General features: G+C 43.2%; 1 protein-coding gene across 4 annotated transcripts in view; it reads right to left on the reverse strand.

Annotated features, from left to right (window-relative positions):
- The window catches only part of LOC135701210 (uncharacterized), an 80,540-nt gene that overhangs the window by 10,265 nt on the left and 52,100 nt on the right, over window positions 1-18,175 (reverse strand). For 2 of the 4 annotated variants that reach the window (XM_065221970.1, XM_065221969.1), the window contains exons 4-8: window positions 2,861-3,199; window positions 1,364-2,791; window positions 1,032-1,302; window positions 488-772; window positions 148-336 (exon numbers count right to left, since the gene is read on the reverse strand). In XM_065221970.1, coding sequence (XP_065078042.1) covers window positions 148-336; window positions 488-772; window positions 1,032-1,302; window positions 1,364-2,791; window positions 2,861-3,199 — 2,512 coding nt within the window. The remainder of the gene's footprint in view (window positions 1-147; window positions 337-487; window positions 773-1,031; window positions 1,303-1,363; window positions 2,792-2,860; window positions 3,200-18,175) is intronic. The other 2 variants (XM_065221971.1, XM_065221972.1) reach the window with 2 other exon arrangements.

Below are 18,175 nucleotides of genomic sequence, written 5' to 3' on the forward strand. Positions count from 1 at the left end.
ATTTTTAAATCAGTTCCATATGATACAGGAATAGGATATTCTTCCAAAATTCAATTGCTGACATCAATAGAGCTTCAATGATACAATACAGTAGAACACATCATCACAATTCATCAGAATCCAACAAAGAATAAAAAACCACCCTACCTTCGACAGTTTCTCGTTCCCAGCCGTGTAGTAGATCAAGTACGGTAAACCGGCAACACTGGCAGCCATCCACTGAATCACCATCTTCAGCTGGACGTCACCGCGTTTGGAATCTCCGCAGCCCCAGTTCCCGGTGGCCACCGGTCGCAGGTTGACGTCTAGTGTGCGCTTCTGAGCTAGCTGTGAAATCTTAGAAGAAGGCATTCGTTAGAAAAATGTATTCCATCCAGTTCCTATTTGCTGTTAGTACACTGTAGATCTGCCTCGATTGGTGTGAGAAAGCAATGATACAAAAATATACACACAAAACAAAAATGCACCACTTTTCTATGCACTATACCTTCAGCGTGACGTCTTCGCACTTAACGTCCTGATAGTACGAAACGGACCAGTTCGGTTTGTAGTTCTGTAATCGGGTCTTCAGAGAAGACTGCCGCTCTGCGGACCTCTTGTGTAGCTTCTTCTTTGCCCGAGGCGGAACCACCGGACGCGGTCCGGACGTCGTGGAGCAAATTGAACTACTGGAGCGCAATCTGGAGAGCAGCTTCCTGTGGTCAGCCTGGTTCAGCTGAATGTTGGGACATTTGAAGAGTTTGGCCGGCTCCAACGCTAGGTACTCATTGCGCTAGTGCGGATCAATCAATCATGATGGGTGTGGAAGGTGTGGATGATGTATTGTACAATGAAACCAAACCAAAACCAAAGCCGGGTGGAACGGGGAGGATGGAAATAAAACGAAACCAAAATGGTTCAAAAAAGAAGTTAAAGTGTAAACCAATTGAGTCGTTCTAGAACTTTTGTCTACCAAACCCAAGCGAAGCCAAATTTTTGCCAATCGCTCAATCACCCGTGGGAAAAGATTCTATACCTATCGGAACACTTACCAGTTGTGCCGCAAGTTTGTGCTTGTGCTTCGCCAGCTCCAACGATAACGATCTCACATTCAGTACAAGCTTCTCCTTGTGACTACCATTGCTCCTTATCGTAGTTCCTTCCGAACCCTTCTCGTCACTCAAACCATCCTCTGAAAATGGAACTCCTACGAAACTTTCACTGAGCGTCCGTTTCAGAAGCGAATTGGCGAATCTGAGGACTGCTTCGTCCCTGGCATCCAACTTCTTTGGTTTTTCGCTACTGATGGGCTCCTCTAACCACCTAAAATGCAGAAAAAAAATACTTCAATTACGATTTCATTTGGAACCCTCAGCCCTCGTACTTGGCAAACTTCTCGTAGACCTCCTCCAGTTCCGATCCCAGATCCGAATCGAAACTGTACCTGGAAGACTCGTTCGTTTCGTTCCTCTCCAATATCCCGTTTTGCTTCTTTTTGCATCGATCGAACCATTCCCGTTCCTCCTCCGTACTTCCCATAGATCCATCCAACACGAACCCACACGATCCACCCCGCCTTACTGTAATATCCTGATCTTTGGTCTGCGATCCACTAACACTAATTCCCACCGCATAGCTACTGTCTTCCTCCGTACTTCCGGAGGGCAAATTACTATCCTGTAAAGCCTCCCGCAACCGTTGAGCAAATGTAAACCTCCTCTCTGGAGTGTCCAATTCGGTCGAATACTTCCTCGCTCGCAATCCGTCTTCATCGTCCTCATCGAAACTGTCGCGCGCACTATGGAACTCATCGGTACTCGATTCACAGCTGGAAAACGAATCCTTCAACATGGGAATCCTCAACGGGTGCCGATTCACTGGAAGACACTCCCCGGAAGATCCTAGAACTATAAACTTTCCCCTATGACCTCCCGTCAGCACTCCACTCGTCGACCCAGTCGAACTGTTAATGGTCGACGCTCCTCCTAGGTTACGTTCCGGAGTTAGCCAAGACCGCCTCTTGTTAATGTCTCTCTCCAGCTTGTTCGAATCACTACTGGAACGTTTCGAGTTCGGCGTTGGTTGCTTAATAAAGATCGTCGTACAAAAGTCCGGTGATCCGGGCGTTGAACCTTCCCGATCGCGCTCCCCTATGGGTGACAGTCGACCCTTGCTGGAAGCACTTTCCAGCTGATCCAAACGAGTCGGTCGTAGCTTCTCGTTTGGTCTTGGTTCCACCACCGGACAGGTTGTGTTCTGTCTAAACGCTAAAAGGCACTTGTTCAACTCACGTAGAATGTCATCCTCTTCGAACTGATGTGACGGAATCGCCCGATAATTCTCCGCATCGATACAGCACAGCGATGTCTTCTTCGGTTGCTCGATCCGTTCGAACAAAGCCTTTCCCTGAGGATCCACTATCCGTGCCACATGGTGAGCATATTCGACCTGTAGCGACTCGTTATCTTCCAGAGCCTCCACGTACAACAACACAGCCAACATTTCCGGGAAGGTAAAGAACTGCAAGGATTCTTGCGAATCTCCGGACGCCAGGACGTCACCACCCAACCGTGCATTGGCAAAAACCGTTTGCATCGTATCGGAACTGGTCTTGTCCAGGCGACCTTCATGCTTGATATCTACGTCACACAGCGGCAGTCCGCACTCCAGCCAATCTTCGATCGTCAACCACTGCTTGCCGGTCATAACCTTCCTACTGACTTTGAGCGACCCTTCCAGCACCGACGGATTTGCCTCCAACCAATCGAAATAGTTGAGGAAGCTTCTAAATTTGGCCTTTTGTACATTACTCCTGGAAGAGAAAAAGACGAGACAGGTTTTAGATGATCCTTAAGCAGCAAGCTCGCTATTTTGAACTCACTCGACTAATCCTCTAAAGAAATACGTAAAATTGAAGTCTTGTAGCGTGGGATGAGTTTTCTCAGTACGTTTTGGAAATGTGGAGAAGAAGGCATTGGCAATGAGGGCCGCCACCAGCCGGTAGCTGAGCTCATAGCAATCGGTTTGCTGCTGGAGGCTGAAGCTCAGTCCCCTCGGCGGACGGTGCAGCTTAAGGTTCCGGGCATGCTGGGCGATATGTTTGACGGTGTGGTTCAGGAAGTGCGTTCGCTCTTCCTCGTTCAGCGTGTGGTGGAAAAAGTGCTGCAGTCCGTCGAACACTCCCTGGTCCTTGCCGTCGTCGTCCGGGTCCAGACTGACACTGGAAAGAGGAAGGAGAGAATTAGGTTAATAAGGTCTTAAAAATTTGGCTACTGGGTTCACTAAGTTGAGAAGTGTTCTTTGATCATTTTCACAATTGTTAATTTAGAGGTTTCTAAGCTTGTACCGTTTTCACATCAGTATTATTGTGGGGCAAGTGCCCATGGAAGTTGAGAAATTATTCAAACCGAAAAATCCCTAGAACGGACCGGGAATCGAACACAACCGCCTCCATAGTATGGATTAGCTTTATTGAGAGATTTCAGTAAAATCTCAGTGCAGATGTCGCCACTGCATGATAATGTTCGTGTTGCATTAAATCCTAATTTTCATAAACCATGCACACAATCCTTCCAATATCGTGTACCCCCGTTAATGTTAACGACACTGCGTGCATACTAACGGAGTTCATTTTTAATTTGAACTTATAGTAAACCTACGACCATCAGAAAAGCAAGTTTCTGGTAGCCTTATTTGCTGTTTTGTTTTAATTCTGCCTTCTGTTTCGCTACGTTTCATTTCGGTTTTTCTCTGTTCCACGTTTGAGCAATTTTTAGTTTGCACGGCGTCAAGTGGACCCTACACGGTAATATTTTTACTCATTCAATCGGTAGTCCCAGTCTCCCTCGAAAATGCTTACTTTGTAGTCATTATTGGTAATTTTGCGGTTACCGTGTACATGATTGCTTTTATTGACAATAATCGTATTGTCAATACATTCTATATTGACGTCAATACATCGATATTGACAATATTTTTGTATTCACATCATCAATATTATTGTCAATAATTCCCCTTCGCTTCAATATATTGATACGTGTGGGGTTCGCTTCAGTGTTGGAAAAATACCAAAAAATCAAAGTACAGGATCACGTTTGATTTTCGCAAACAAAAATAAACAAGCAAACAATTGCGGTTGGTATTGCAAACTGTGATATCGCAGCTCATAATATCAAGCTAACAAAACTCACCAGCTGCAAATCTCACCAAGCTGTGGTGAGATTGCGTTTCATGATTTTGGCTTTACACCCGAATGCAACCGAAACTTCCATAAAGGCTAGTAGCGGCCGCTTCGTGTCCGCGATCGGTGAAGAGAATAAAGAGATAACATTATTATACCTTCTCTTTCTAATAAAACGAGGTGCAACGGAATCATTTTTGCGTTGATTCAACTCTCAGCTTCAACTTTACACGTTGTGAATAGTCTTGCAATATCAAAGGAGCTTGTAATATTTGCTCCAATATCACGCGCAGTACTGAAAGCGTATGAGAGCGGAAAAATATCAATTTACTAATGATTATGCCATAATCTGGACGGCGTGCAGACTAGTGGATTGCAAAATAAAAATTGTGCTGATTAAGAACGGTCATATTACCAGTGAAAAAAACCAATATTTGAAAATTTAATCCAAACTCGTACTGACTTTCTACAGTTAACCCTATATAATGATAAAAAATTATCGATTTTATTCATTTCCTACGAGTAATGGCAATTTGATATTATATCAACTCAGCATTTCAAAAACCTGGTAAAATTTACCCGACTTCGGTGATCTGAATACAGTGTGTAGAAACGTAAAAATATTAAAAATGGCCACAAAATAACGAAACTAAATTACCTAAAATAGCATCAAAACACAAAAATGACCTGTGAATACTTCTTAACATCACTAAAACGGACAGACAATTTTTAAAATGATAACTGAAATGTCCAAAAGGTTCTAAAACGCCAAAAATTTCCCAAATAACCCATTAATCGCATAATGGCATTTAAAATCGTAAATGATTTTAAATCGCCAAAGTATTTAATAAAGTATGATTCAATGAATTTGTTTCAAAATTTGTTTTAATTTTCGCATATTTTTGATGATTTGAAATTCAAGCCGTTCTTTAAAAAAAAAAACAATTTATTGTAATAACACTTAGATTATCCCAACATAATTTTGAATTAAGAAGAATTTTGCACGAAGTTTTTAAAACATGACCACGTTTTTCAGAGTTGGTTGGTAATGCTATCTAACATGAAGCTTTAGTGGGATAATTTATTACCTAGAGGATAGTCTGAAGTAGTTAGGTAGATAGTTCCACTAGAGTACACGGCAGTATGAAAATTGAATAGAAGTTTAAAATGAGTGAAGGGCCAGGGTTAGATTCACACTTATAAATAACTAATTTTACACGTGATGGAATCCATCTTTGACATAAAAGATGAGACGTAAACAAACATGTCATATGATGTTAAGTGCTCCGAGACTGAAAAGTTCGTTGCTCGACGAAGAGTACGTTTGATTAAGCTATATTTCACGTCTGTTATGACTCAAATTTATGTCAAAATTGACGCTCGTATATGTCACTCTCAGAGCACCTAAATTTACTTGTATTTTTCTAAGTGTGTAGCATTTCCAACCAACTCTGAAAATCGTAAATTTCACGTATGAAGTAACATAAAAACACTTTAAATGAGCAAGTTGTTCGAATTTCCGTGACCCACCTGGGAACAGCCAGCGACCCACAGGTGGGTTGCGTCCCATAGATTGAGTAACGCTGATTTAGAGTATAGTGCGAGTTGAGTAAATGAAGTTTCGTTGCGTTTTCTATCGAAAATGATGAGTATCAATATGTTTGCCTAACAATGGTAAAAATGAACATTTATTGAATATTGGTGTCCTATACTACCATTCCGCTATTATCACCAGTATGATAATGTATGCATTAAAAATTGAATTATTTTTAGTGATTTTTCATGCAAATACTCTGCATCGTCAATCATAGCAACCCTGTTGTGTACAGAAAAAAATGACAGCGTTATTAGTTGATTTGCAGCAGCCATGGCGGAAAGCAGTCAATCAACTACGCTCGATGGTTTGTTCGTACTGCCAACTCCATACCGGAGCGAAAAAGTTGGACATCATGAGGAACTTCGTGTCCGCCGGATATAGCCGATCCGCCAAGGCGAGAGCGTCGAACGGAAACCTGCTTCCGGCCGCCCGACGGTGCTGCGCGACCGTAATGTGCAGTAGAAGCTGAAGAGGAAGACCGAGTGCAAGGTGGCCTCATCGTTCCGCGTGAACCTGCCAAACGGTAAATAAGTACCTGGACAAGAAGGACATTGTTATCCGGAAGCGTCAGTCGAGCAGGCAATCATCTCGAAGGAGCGGCTGAAGGTTCTGGTGAAAAACATCTTTAAGACGAAGCGTGACGTCATGGTCGTGGAAGACCGCCATCCCTCACAACGTACCCCAGCTGCGACCGATAGAAAATTGTTGGGCGATCCTCAAGCCAGGGATCTATTCCAATAATTTCGAGGCCAAAACGGAAGAGCAGCTGATTGTCAAGGCCACGAAAGAGCTGAAGAATATGCCGACATCCACCTTTTCATCGGCCATTGCTAAGGTTCTGGCCAATTGCCGTAAGGCCATCCGGCAGGGCGTCGAAATATTTTTGTAGAAGGCTTAATAGACGGAGGATTTAAGGAAGATTTGTTCCATCGAATTACCTTTTGTAGTTCTTTTTTTCATCGCCATCCGAAATTAGTCCATTTTTTTTAATGCATATGTTAAAAGCTTTCCTAGTGGAAATTATAGATTCTATAGATTCCATAGATAAGCGGAGGCACAAAAAGTTGTTTTGGCAGCCATGAAAAATAAATGATCTTACTGGCATCCGTGAAAAAAGTTCATGCCATCAGAGAGCTCTTCGTTGTGCAGTTTTGTTTTGTTTCGTGCGTAAAAGTTCAAAATGAAGTGCAAAGCAAATCTTTGCAACAATGTATCGAGGAATTGTTTGATGTATCTTTCCTTCTTCCGTTGTCCGCAAAATAAATCGGAATGTGAAGTGTGGAAAGCGTTTTGTGGTCATAATATTACAATACTTCTCCCTCAAAAAACACCATGATGACGTCATGCTCGTTTGGCTACACTAACTGACAATTCGTTTGGCTACATTATACTTTTCCTCCGCTTATCTATGGAATCTATAGTATCTATAGTGGAAATCACACATATTCATCATATTCCGAAAAATGCAGGTGCGCAGGAGGTAACTGCTAATATATATATATATATATATATATTTTTAATTTTCCATAAAAAATATTTTGAACATGTACAAATGATAACGTTATCTCTGTTTTCGTAAACGTTTTTCCGAAACTCAGCCGTCATAATCGAGTACCACTTGGTTGCACATAGTTCTGCTTGAACCTGAAAAGATATAAAACAGCGCTGCTGTCGTGCCTCTGCTCAGATGAATAACATCCGAAGTAACAAAGCTGTATCCACACGGTTAGAAAAAAGTACCCAAAATTAAGTTCTTTTCACTCATCTCGGCACTATAGTGCAGGAACCCAAAAGTAGGTAAAGCGGGTCAAAGTAAATTTCATTTACTTGTGTGCAATTCGTATGGAATTTTCCACTGGATTTTTAACCAAAAGTAAGTTAGTTGTACCCAACAGTAGGTAAATATGATTATACTCAACGTTGGGTTCCCACACTTTACTACCCCTGTTGGGTGGTTTTGCTCCTCCGTTTTTGACAACATTTGAAGGAGAAAAGGAGACAAACTAGTCAAAAGTAGGTAAAAGTGAACTTTCCGTTGGGTACTTTTTTCTTACCGTGCAAGTCCACAGTCATGGCCTTGCTAGACGTCGAAAAGGCGTTTGACAATTTTTGGCATGACGGACTTGTATACAAGCTTTGTAACTTCAACTTTCCTTTACATCTGGTTCAAATCACCCGTAACTACCTCCAGCAAAGGTCGTTTAAGGTTTCGTTGAATGGTTGTCATTCAGACACGTTTTCCATCCCAACAGGAGTCCCGCAAGGCAGTCTGCTGGATCCCTTACTTTACAGCATTTACACTTCCGACATTCCTCCCCTCGGCGACGGTTGCGTGTTTTTCCTGTTCGCAGATGATACCGCAATAGCCGTCAAAGGAAGGATGCCTCGTGAAATAACGAACAAACTTCAACGATGCCTTAACGCCTTTGCTGATTATACCACCACGTGGAAAATCAAAATCAATGCCTCCAAAACACAAGCGATCATGTTCCTCCATCGGCAATCGCCCAAACTGAAACCGGCTCCATCTTGTACTGTAATCATGGATATTGTTCGATGAAAAGCTCTGTAGTCAAGTGTTCTGCCTTGATTAGGTGTCTGTATCCGCTGATTTGCCGCAGATCCCGCCTCTCAAGGGTGAACAAACTGGCCGTCTACAAACAAATCATAGCACCTGTGATCCTCTACGCAGCTCCGGTGTGGGAATCATGTGCACAGACTCACAGGAACAAAATCCAGGTCGCTCAGAATAGAGTGCTGAGGATGGTTCTTGATCGTCCTTTCGACACTAGAATAACAAATTTACACGAAGAGGCAGGCATTGCCAAAATAGATTCCAGAATAAATGAAATTAAGACTAAATTTGCAGAAAATTGTAATTCATCAGAACACAATTTGTATATAGTAGATTAGGTGTATATAGTAGTTGTAGGTTAGTTGTAGTTGTAAATAGTAGTTATAAGTAGTTTCCTTTTTCCAATTTAAAACAAATCAATCCCACCAATGTGGTCGTTCTCTAAAACAGGCCTGATAGGACAAGGAACTGTAATTAATAATAATTAAAATTTCAAAGGAACTAAAGTTGAAAAGACGCATCTGTGTCACTTGATAAGTTATACATGTAAACCCTAGCGGTAAGACAACTGTACTCAGAGTTAATATATTTGCAGTGAGCTACTTAATATTTACTCAAAAGCAAACAAAGTAGTCTAATATTTTTCATCAAATAATGTTCAAACAATCCTTGTCTGCAGAATGTTTTGATTTCAAGATTTAGGCTCTGAACCATTTGGTTAAAATTTGACAGATGGAAAGTTATCGATTAACCCTGCTATCCGAGCGTGATTATTTCTGACAGACAAGAAGTTAAATTTTGACAACCTTGGCTAAGTTCTGCTCGTAAACCGGTCGATCGACAGCAAAGGGATTTTCGAACATAGAAAATAACTTTCGAAATGTCACTTTTTACCACGAGTTAAATTTAACTCGGAAAATGGTTCACAGCCTTAGTTTTCATTCATTAAAAGATCCAAGTTAGATGGCTCTTGTCCAAGCCAAGGGATGTTTAGGTCTCTTTTGCTTTCTAGGATGGATGGCTAAAGTGTAATGTCTTTGAAGTTTTTGGTGATGTGGTGGTGTTAGTGTTTCCATATCCCAGCCATTTATAATTACCCGGGAATCTTAAAATAGCTGAAGACTCTTCCCGGAAATCGGGAAATATTTTCGGTAGTTACTTATTAAAACTTGAACTTCGTCAGGATTCCTCCCGGAAGATTTTTCCGGAAGTTTCTTCCAACTTCCCCTTGAAGATTTCGACCAGCTTCTTCGGAAGGATTCTTATGATTGCTCTGGGAGGTTTCGTCTGACTTTGCGCGAAAGTTTCTTGCAACATTTCCTGGAAGTGTTTTTTTTAACTTGCCCTGGAAGAATCTTCCACCTTCGTCCATTGTTCAACGGAAGTTTAATCATCTTTTCATTCCAAGAGTATCAGATTACCTACCGCTGGAAGTGGAAACTATTTCCCATTTCATCCGGACTTCCACGGAAAACTTTTCTGAATTATTCTGAAAGTTTCATCCGGCTGCCTAAATTTGCATGGAAGTCTCTTTTAACTTCACCCGGGAGTTTCTCACAGTTTGTGTCAGAATCGTCTACCTGTTTCGTTTGAAAGATTCTTCGCCAGGAAGCTTTCCTGACTTCGCACTAAAGATTTGTCAAACTTTCTCCGGAAATTTCTATCAATTTTCCCGAAAAGTTGTGTGGTCATTTTTAATATAATATATGTTTAACATGGTTTTCGTACAAAAAATCTGGGAATTGGGAAATGATAATTCTTGTAAATTGCCCGGAAAGGAAACACTAGATGGTGTGATTTCAAGACTAAGGAAGTAAGAATTCGGCCAAATGTTTTCAGAAGATTAAAACTCAATCTCACAAAATCGGTCAAAGAGGTTTCATATTTTGTTGCACTACATGCCTGAAATGAGGAAACTCTTTCGTGATAAGCAACATTTTATTTACCAGCATTCATTAAGAAAGAGGGGTTTAAATCTCTGAGAATATTTAGCTAGAAAATGTCAGAGTTAGGGTCAACTCTCTCCAGAAGCGTTTGTTGTTTTCCCTGATACTCCTGCAAAAAGACATCAATAGACACGAGTTGGAAAAGGTTGAACAGGAACAGGTTGAATTTTCATCGTCTGGTGTTGTTGTGTTGATCGATATTTAACATAAAAGGAGCATTGTTGAATGCAGTCTTTTATTTAATTGTTCATCCCAGGTCCAAATAGGTTAGTTCTGGCCAACTTCATAGTTGATTCTATTCTGAAACTTATATGAAGTTTGTCGATGAGCGATCGTTGAAAGGATGTAGGAACCATCACATACCATTTTTTAATACTGGGATTGTACAGAATCTACCTTTGGATTGACTGGATTATATGGAATGCCCCCTGGACAGTCATGAATCCCCGTCAATATTGAGTGCAATTCTTCCTGTGATTGTCCGGAATCCTCCCTGGGATAGTAGGATAGTGGGATAGTCCCTAGATAGTAGATAGTGACTGAAACCCTCCTAGAGATTGTACAAAATACCCCTAATAAAACGTCATCGGCATGGCAGTAAATCAAGGTCACCATATAAATCTTCCATTGATTTTGAGGGGACAGCTTGTAGTTCCTTTCATACACATGCAATTGCCTTTTAATTGCTGAAAGATGTTCCCAGTAAAGCATTGCAAGCGCATCGTTTAAAATGTTGTTGCTTTGCTTTGCTTGACAGTATCGGTTGCTATGTGTACGCGAGTTACTCAGAGTTACTCAAAATTAACTCCGGTTCTACTCATGATCAAAAGCTGTCTTGCCCCAAGTGTAAACCACACAAATTCAAGAAATATAGATCGTTTAAAGTAAAAAAAGGGTTCTACGAAGAAGGCCCGAATACAGACCGGAGCGTCAAGCCATTGAAGGTAGTTTTGCGAGGTTTGCAATCATTCGAGGCGGCCATTGTGAAGGCTGAGCTGGAGCGGCTTGGTCTACAACCAGAGTCAGTGTATCCGATGAATCGGCGACCCTTGTCGAACACCAGCTACCAGGACCAGTTATTGCTGGTCCACTTTATCAAGGGCTCCACCACACTTGCCGGGCTGAAGGACAACATCCGGGATCTGTTTCAAGTCATCATCTCTTGGCATTCGTACAGACCTCAACACCATGATGTAACGTAGTGCATGAACTGCCTATCTTACGGCCATGGCACGAAAAATTGCCATATGAAGCCACGCTGTGACAAGTGTGGAGGTACACACGCGACAGCGTCCTGTGGCCAAGCTGATGACAACGAGCCAAAGTGTGCCAACTGCGGTGGAAACCACCATGCGTTCACTCGCAACTGCCCCAAGCGAGTGGAATTCATTAATATTCGCCAAAACGCGACAACAGGCAACCAGACCGGTCGACACCGCAATAATCGTGCACCCCCGGCCATCACTGATGCTCAATACCTTGCAATCCAGCCCCGACGACTGGTTCCGGACCTAGCACCGCTTCCCCTCAACAATCAACGAGCTCTTAGCACCCCCGCTGGGTATTCTCCAACAGAGCAAGCGCCCCCCAGCCACCGATCAGCCCAGCATCGCCTCACTGCTGCAGCGGCCCAGCCGAACCAAGGTCCCTCCACTGCCCCTGGTTTATCGTATGCCAGTGCTGTGTCAGGTGAGTCCGTCGACGATTCCCCATTTACCTCGGAGGAACTTGTGCACTCGTGGCAGAGGTGATCATCATCCTTGCGCACCTGCAAAACCAGATCTGAACAGCTTTATGCTGCCCTGTCCCTTGTCACTAAGTATGGACCGTGAAGTTATAAAGATTGCAAATTGGAACGCTTGTTCGCTGAAGAACAAGCATATCGAACTACTTGACTTCCTTAACGCCAAAGAGATCGACATTGCCATCATCACCGAAACCCATCTAAGGCCGGAAGTCAACATCTACCTATCGGACTTTCGGCTCTTGAGACTCGACAGAACTAGTGCAAGAAGAGGGAGAGTAGCCGTTGCTGTGAGGCACAACATCAACTGCCACCTGCTGCCGTACATCAACTCGGCGGCGGCAAAAATACATAATCGCTGGCGACCTGAATGCCAAACATCAAGCTTGGGGCAACAGTCGGCGCAATCAAAACGGCACCATCCTGAACAACGATCTGCAGGAAGGGCAGTACAACATCTTGAGTCCGGACACTCCCAGCCGGTTGAGTAGGTCCGGTGCTCATGCCACCATCGATATCTACATCAGCAACATGGGCAACAACATCTCGCAGCCTGTCGTGTATCAGGAACTCAGCTCGGACCACTATCCGGTGGTGGCTGAAGTGGGTTCCTCAATCAACAAGTTCTAAGCATCACGGCGAAACTACCATCAGGTAGATTGGTCGCAATTCCAACACCGCGTTGACACCAGTATCGACTATGACGTCCACCCGGAAACAACCGACGACATCGACGCGGTGTCTGCGCTCTATCGATAAAAGCGATTTCCAGGGTCAGCGGGCAACATGTTCCAGTATCCAGACAGGTGAGTAATACTCTGAACCTTGACAGATCTACCGAAGACCTTATAAGACTCCGCAACACGATTCGTAGGCAGCCTATCCTGAAGACCAATTGCAACCGTTTGAACAAAATCATCCAATCCAGGATGGTGGATCTCAGAAATATCGATTTTGCAAACAAGATTCGCTCTCTCCCAGATTGCGCTAAGTCATTCTGGAAAATGGCAAAGATTTTAAAAAATAATCAGAATTCGGATCCATCCTTACTCATATTCCCAGTGGAAAAGGCCAATGCTCTTGGTCAACACTTTGTGAATTCACATAACCTTGGCCAAGCCATGGTGAGTCCCTACGAGCCTGCAGTATTGGAGGCAATGTCTAGAGTCGCTGCCACCCCCGTAGTAGTGCATGATGATAGTAGAATATCGGCTGATGAGGTGATAGCAGTGATTAAATCAACCAAGAACATGAAGGCCACTGGTGTCGATGGAGTGGTCAACCTCGAGCTGAAAAACTCGAGTGTTGACTTCTTCGAGCACCTTGCAGCGGTCTTCAATAAGTGTTTGGTACTTGGCTACTTCCCTGCATGCTGGAAGTTAGTAAAAGTCTTTCCAATCCACAAGCCTGGCAAAGACCCTACCAGTGCCAAAAGCTATCGGCCCACGGTTATTCGGTTATTGCGTTGTCGTTAAACGCTATCTGTCGATCATCGTTTTCCAAAAAAAGGCGTATTCACGCTAGCGTCGTTACACGCTAACACCACCTCAACCAGATCGCATCGAATGCAGCCTGACTTAACGACACGTACTCTGCCTCAGTAGATGATAGGGAGACGGTCGGTTACTTTCTTGTTGTCCACAGTACTGAGCTTTCGAATACTTGGAACAAGCTTCCCGAAGTTGATCTACGGTCGTTAATGTTGCTTCCCCAGTCGGCATCGGCGTAGCCGACCAGAGGTTCTGCAGTTTTGCTTCGCCGATATACAAGGAAATATTCCGTTGTGCCGTGTAAATAGCGCAATACATGTTTTAAGTGCGCCCAATGGATGTCCGTTGCTCCACTCTGGAAACGGCTGAGGAAGTCCACGGCCCAACTAATATCTTTGATATAACAATGGCTTCAGACATGGATGTACACGTTATTCCGATTCCAAAAATTCCCGTATTGTGGGCTTTTTCACAGAATTTCAATGTTTTTCTCTAACCGGAAGCCGCCATCTTGGATTTCAAAATGGCGTCAAACATAGATTTCTGGTCGCTACACGTCACCACGATTCCAAAAATACCTATATTGTGGGATATTTCACAGTATTTCCCAGTTTCCTAGAATCATAAAATAACCTCGTTATTTGGGATATATAAACTAAGACTGTACTCGAAAAAAAAAAATGTAACAGACAAAAATGACCACCTAAATATCATTTTAATATATTTTTAAAACTCTCAGAGAATAAATAAACACATATTAACTATGTTTTTGCAAAGCTGGTTGCCCGCACCTTGAACTTAACGCTACCCATCAAATCCTGTGCAACACTTGCGCCTTCTTTCTTACACACTTTCATCTACTCTTTCTTCAAGTCCTTGTCGTTTTTGAAGACCTTCCCTGTTTTCCGGAGCTTGGCCTTCATAAACGCCCAGAATTTTTCTATTGGGCGAAGTTCTGGCGAGTTTGGCGGATTTGCCTTCTTCGGCACAAAAACAACATCGTTGGCTTCGTACCACTCCATCACCGGTTTCGCGTAATGGCACGATGTCAGATCCGGCCAAAACAGAGCGTCACCTTCGTGGGACCGGAGGAAGGACATCAGTCGCTTTCCGTGAGGAGCAGCAATGCTACCGACGCCAGGGAGGCAGCTGCCACACCTGGACGCTACCTATCGACCCATCAACTCATGGACCGAGGACTAACGGCTTTACTTCCCTTCCGAAGGAAGGCGTGATCAGAGATTCTATGCCTCAGAAAATACCGACGGCACTGACACCCAGGCCCTTTGGAGTTATTGGCAGTCACGCTTACCACTACACCACCGGCGCCGCTATAAGCTTTTGTAAACATAAGTTATAAGGCCCCTTTACATGCGAACCGAAGTATGCCAACGCAAGCCAATACCACTATTGGAAAGGAGAGAATTTCCCCTACCCGAATATAATAGGCGTTGCATAGGCGTGCTTCTGTTCGCGCGTATAGGGTCAACTTATGTTTACAAAAGTTCCGACAGAACTTTCAAGTTCCATAAAGTTCTGACAGAAGTTTCAAGTTCCATTAAGTTCAAATTAAGTTCCCTCAGAACTTTTAAGCCACATGAAGCAATCCGCACAAGTCTTTATTAGTAACAAAATTTAATGTTAATGGAATGGAATTCAACAAGGTGTTGTGTTTCATATTCAAGTCAGTCAGCTGGCACTGAAAACTCCAACAGTAGGCGGGACAACAGCTCACTTTAATATATCTCAGATGACGTAGCGGTTCGTGCTGGGGCTCTCACGCAGAAGGACAGGGTTTAATTTTCAAACAGCTCCAATTCTACTACTAATGCTGATAAATCAATACACAGCCTTTAGAAATAACTTTCATAAAAGTGCGAACTAAATATAGAATTGGTGTTGAGGACAAAAACCTTTTTTAATTTATTTTCTAAAAGTTCCGTTCAAGTTCCGCCAGAAGCTGCTTAGAATGCTCTTCAATTATGGTACCGGAACTTTCAAGTTCTTATAACGACTTAAAAATGAGGTTCATTAGAATTCTATAGACCACCTTCAACCAAGTATTTGGGGTCGTGACATAAACATGGACCTGAATGGCCATGGGACCGTCCTCCGAAAGATCTGAAAAATCCGTAAAAGTGGACAATCCACGAAACTGATCCTAGAGCTCCGCGTTTTTTTAACATTAGGAACTGTGATATAAGAATGAATTTGGGTCATGGACATGGCCAGCGGAAGATTCGGAACATCCGCAAAAGTGGTAAATCCACGATCCTGATCCTAGAGCTCCGCGTTTTTTTGACATTAGTAACTGTGATGATAGAAAGAATATGGGATTGTGACATAAACATGGACTTGGATGTCCATGAGACCATCCTCCGGAAGATCCGGAACATCCGTAAAAGTGGTAAATCCATGAAACAGATCCTAGTGTTCCGTGGTTTTCTTAAAAACGTTAGGAACTGTGATATTAGAATGAATTTGGGATCGTGACATAACATGGACCCAGATGCCCATCCGATGTCCTCCGAAAGATCCGAAAAATCCGCAAAAGTGGTCAATGTATGGAACTGATCCTAGAGGTTTTTACGAAAACATGTACCTAGAAGACCATGGGACCGCCCTCCGCAAGATCTAGAACATCTTTTAAAAATGGTCAATACTCGAAACTGATCCTAGAGTTCTACGGTTTTTTCGAGAGCATGTGGAACTGTGATATAATAAATAATTTGGGGTCATGGACCCAAATGGCCATGGGGCCATCCTCTGGTAAGTCCAGAACATCCATAAAAGAGGTCAATCAAAGAAGCTGATCCTAGAGCTCCGCAGTTTTTTCAAAAGACATTAGGAACTGTGATATAAGAATGAATTTCGCGCCGTGACATAAACATGTACCTAGACAGCCATGGGACCATCGTCCGGAAGATCAACAACATCCGTAAAATTGTCACTCCATAAAATTGAGAGGTGGAAGCAGTACTATGACGAGCACCTCAACGGTGTAGTAGCAGAACTCGAAGGTGGCACGGCAACAGACCTTGGAGCACGTGCAGAAGACGACAGGCTACCGGCCCCTGATCATCGAGAAGTTGAGGAGAAGATCGGTCGGCTGAAGAACAACAAAGCAACTGGTGTAGATCAACTACCAAGTGAGCTATTAAAATACGGTGGTGAAGCACTGGCTAGAGCGCTGCACTGGGTAATTGTCAATATTTGGGAGGAGAAGATATTACCGGAGGAGTGGATGGAAGGTGTCGTATGCCCAATAAAAAAGGGTGACAAGTTGGATTGCAGCAACTACCGAGCGATCACGCTGCTGAGCACCACCTACAAGGTACCCAAATTCTATGCCGCTGGCTGTCACCATTTGCAAGAGAGTTCGTGGGGCAATACCAGGCGGGATTCATGGGTTCTATTCGCGATTCGGCAGGTTCTGCAGAAATGCCGCGATTACAACTTGCCCACACATCATTTGTTCATCGATTTCAAATCCCGATACGACGCAATCGATCGAGATCAACTATGGCAGGTTATCCACGTTTACGGATTTCCGGATAAACTGACGCGATTGGTCAAGGCGACGATGGATCGAGTGATGTGCGTTGTTCGAGTATCTCGAGTCCCTTTGAATCTCGAAGGGGGTTACGGCAAGGTGATGGACTTTCGTGTCTGCTATTCAACATCGCGTTAGAGGGTGTGATCAAAAGAGCTGGAATAGACACGAGTGGCACAATCTTCAGGAAGTCCATCCAGCTTCTTGGCTTCGCCGATGACATTGACATCATGACACGGAACTTTCAGACGATGGCGGAAACGTACATCAGACTGAAGGCTGAAGCTAGGCGGATTGGACTTGCCATCAACGCATCAAAGACAAAATACATGAAAGGAAGAGGTTCTAGGGAAGACAATGTTAGCCTCCCACTCCGAGTTCAGATCTTCGGACAGCAGAGGACAACAAGGCCTTAGCCTGATTGCAAGCAAGCTAGCCATAAAATTGATCCAGGAGTTCCACTTTTTTTTTTCGAAAACACGTGGAACTGTGATATTAGAATGAATTTAACATTAACATCTTAACATAAACATGGACCCGAATGACCATGGGACCGTCCTCCGGAAGATCCGCAAAAGTGGTCCATCCATGATACTGATTCTAGAGCTCCATGTTTTTTTTTTCGAAAACTCTTGGAACTGCGATTTAAGATAGAATTTAGGGTCGTGACATAAACATGGATCCGGCTGGCCATGAGACTGTCCTCCAAAAGATCCGGAACATCCGTAAATTTGTCAATCTGTGAAACTGATCCTAGAGCTCTGCAGTTCTTTTTTTTTAAACTGTGATATAAGAAACCACTGGACCACTTTTACGGATTTTCCGTATCTTGCGGTAGACGGTCCTATGGCCATCCAGGTCCATGTTTTTGTCACGACCACAAATTCTGTCTTATATCACAGTTCCTAATGTTTAAAAAAATGCGGAGCTCTAGGCTCAGTTTCGTGGATTGACCACTTTTACGGATGTTCCGGATCTGCCGGGAGACCGTTCTGGTGTCTCCAGGATCCATGTATAGGAACCATGAAGGTATTCTAACTAATTATGAACATTTGTGCCCATTAATGTAGATTATAGATCTTAAGCCATTTGCAAAGCCCATAAACACACT

This window comes from Ochlerotatus camptorhynchus, unplaced genomic scaffold, assembly GCF_037179485.1.
Source record: "Ochlerotatus camptorhynchus isolate MF236.1 unplaced genomic scaffold, CSIRO-AGI_Acam_v1.1 ptg000151l, whole genome shotgun sequence".
Lineage (NCBI taxonomy): Eukaryota > Metazoa > Arthropoda > Insecta > Diptera > Culicidae > Ochlerotatus > Ochlerotatus camptorhynchus.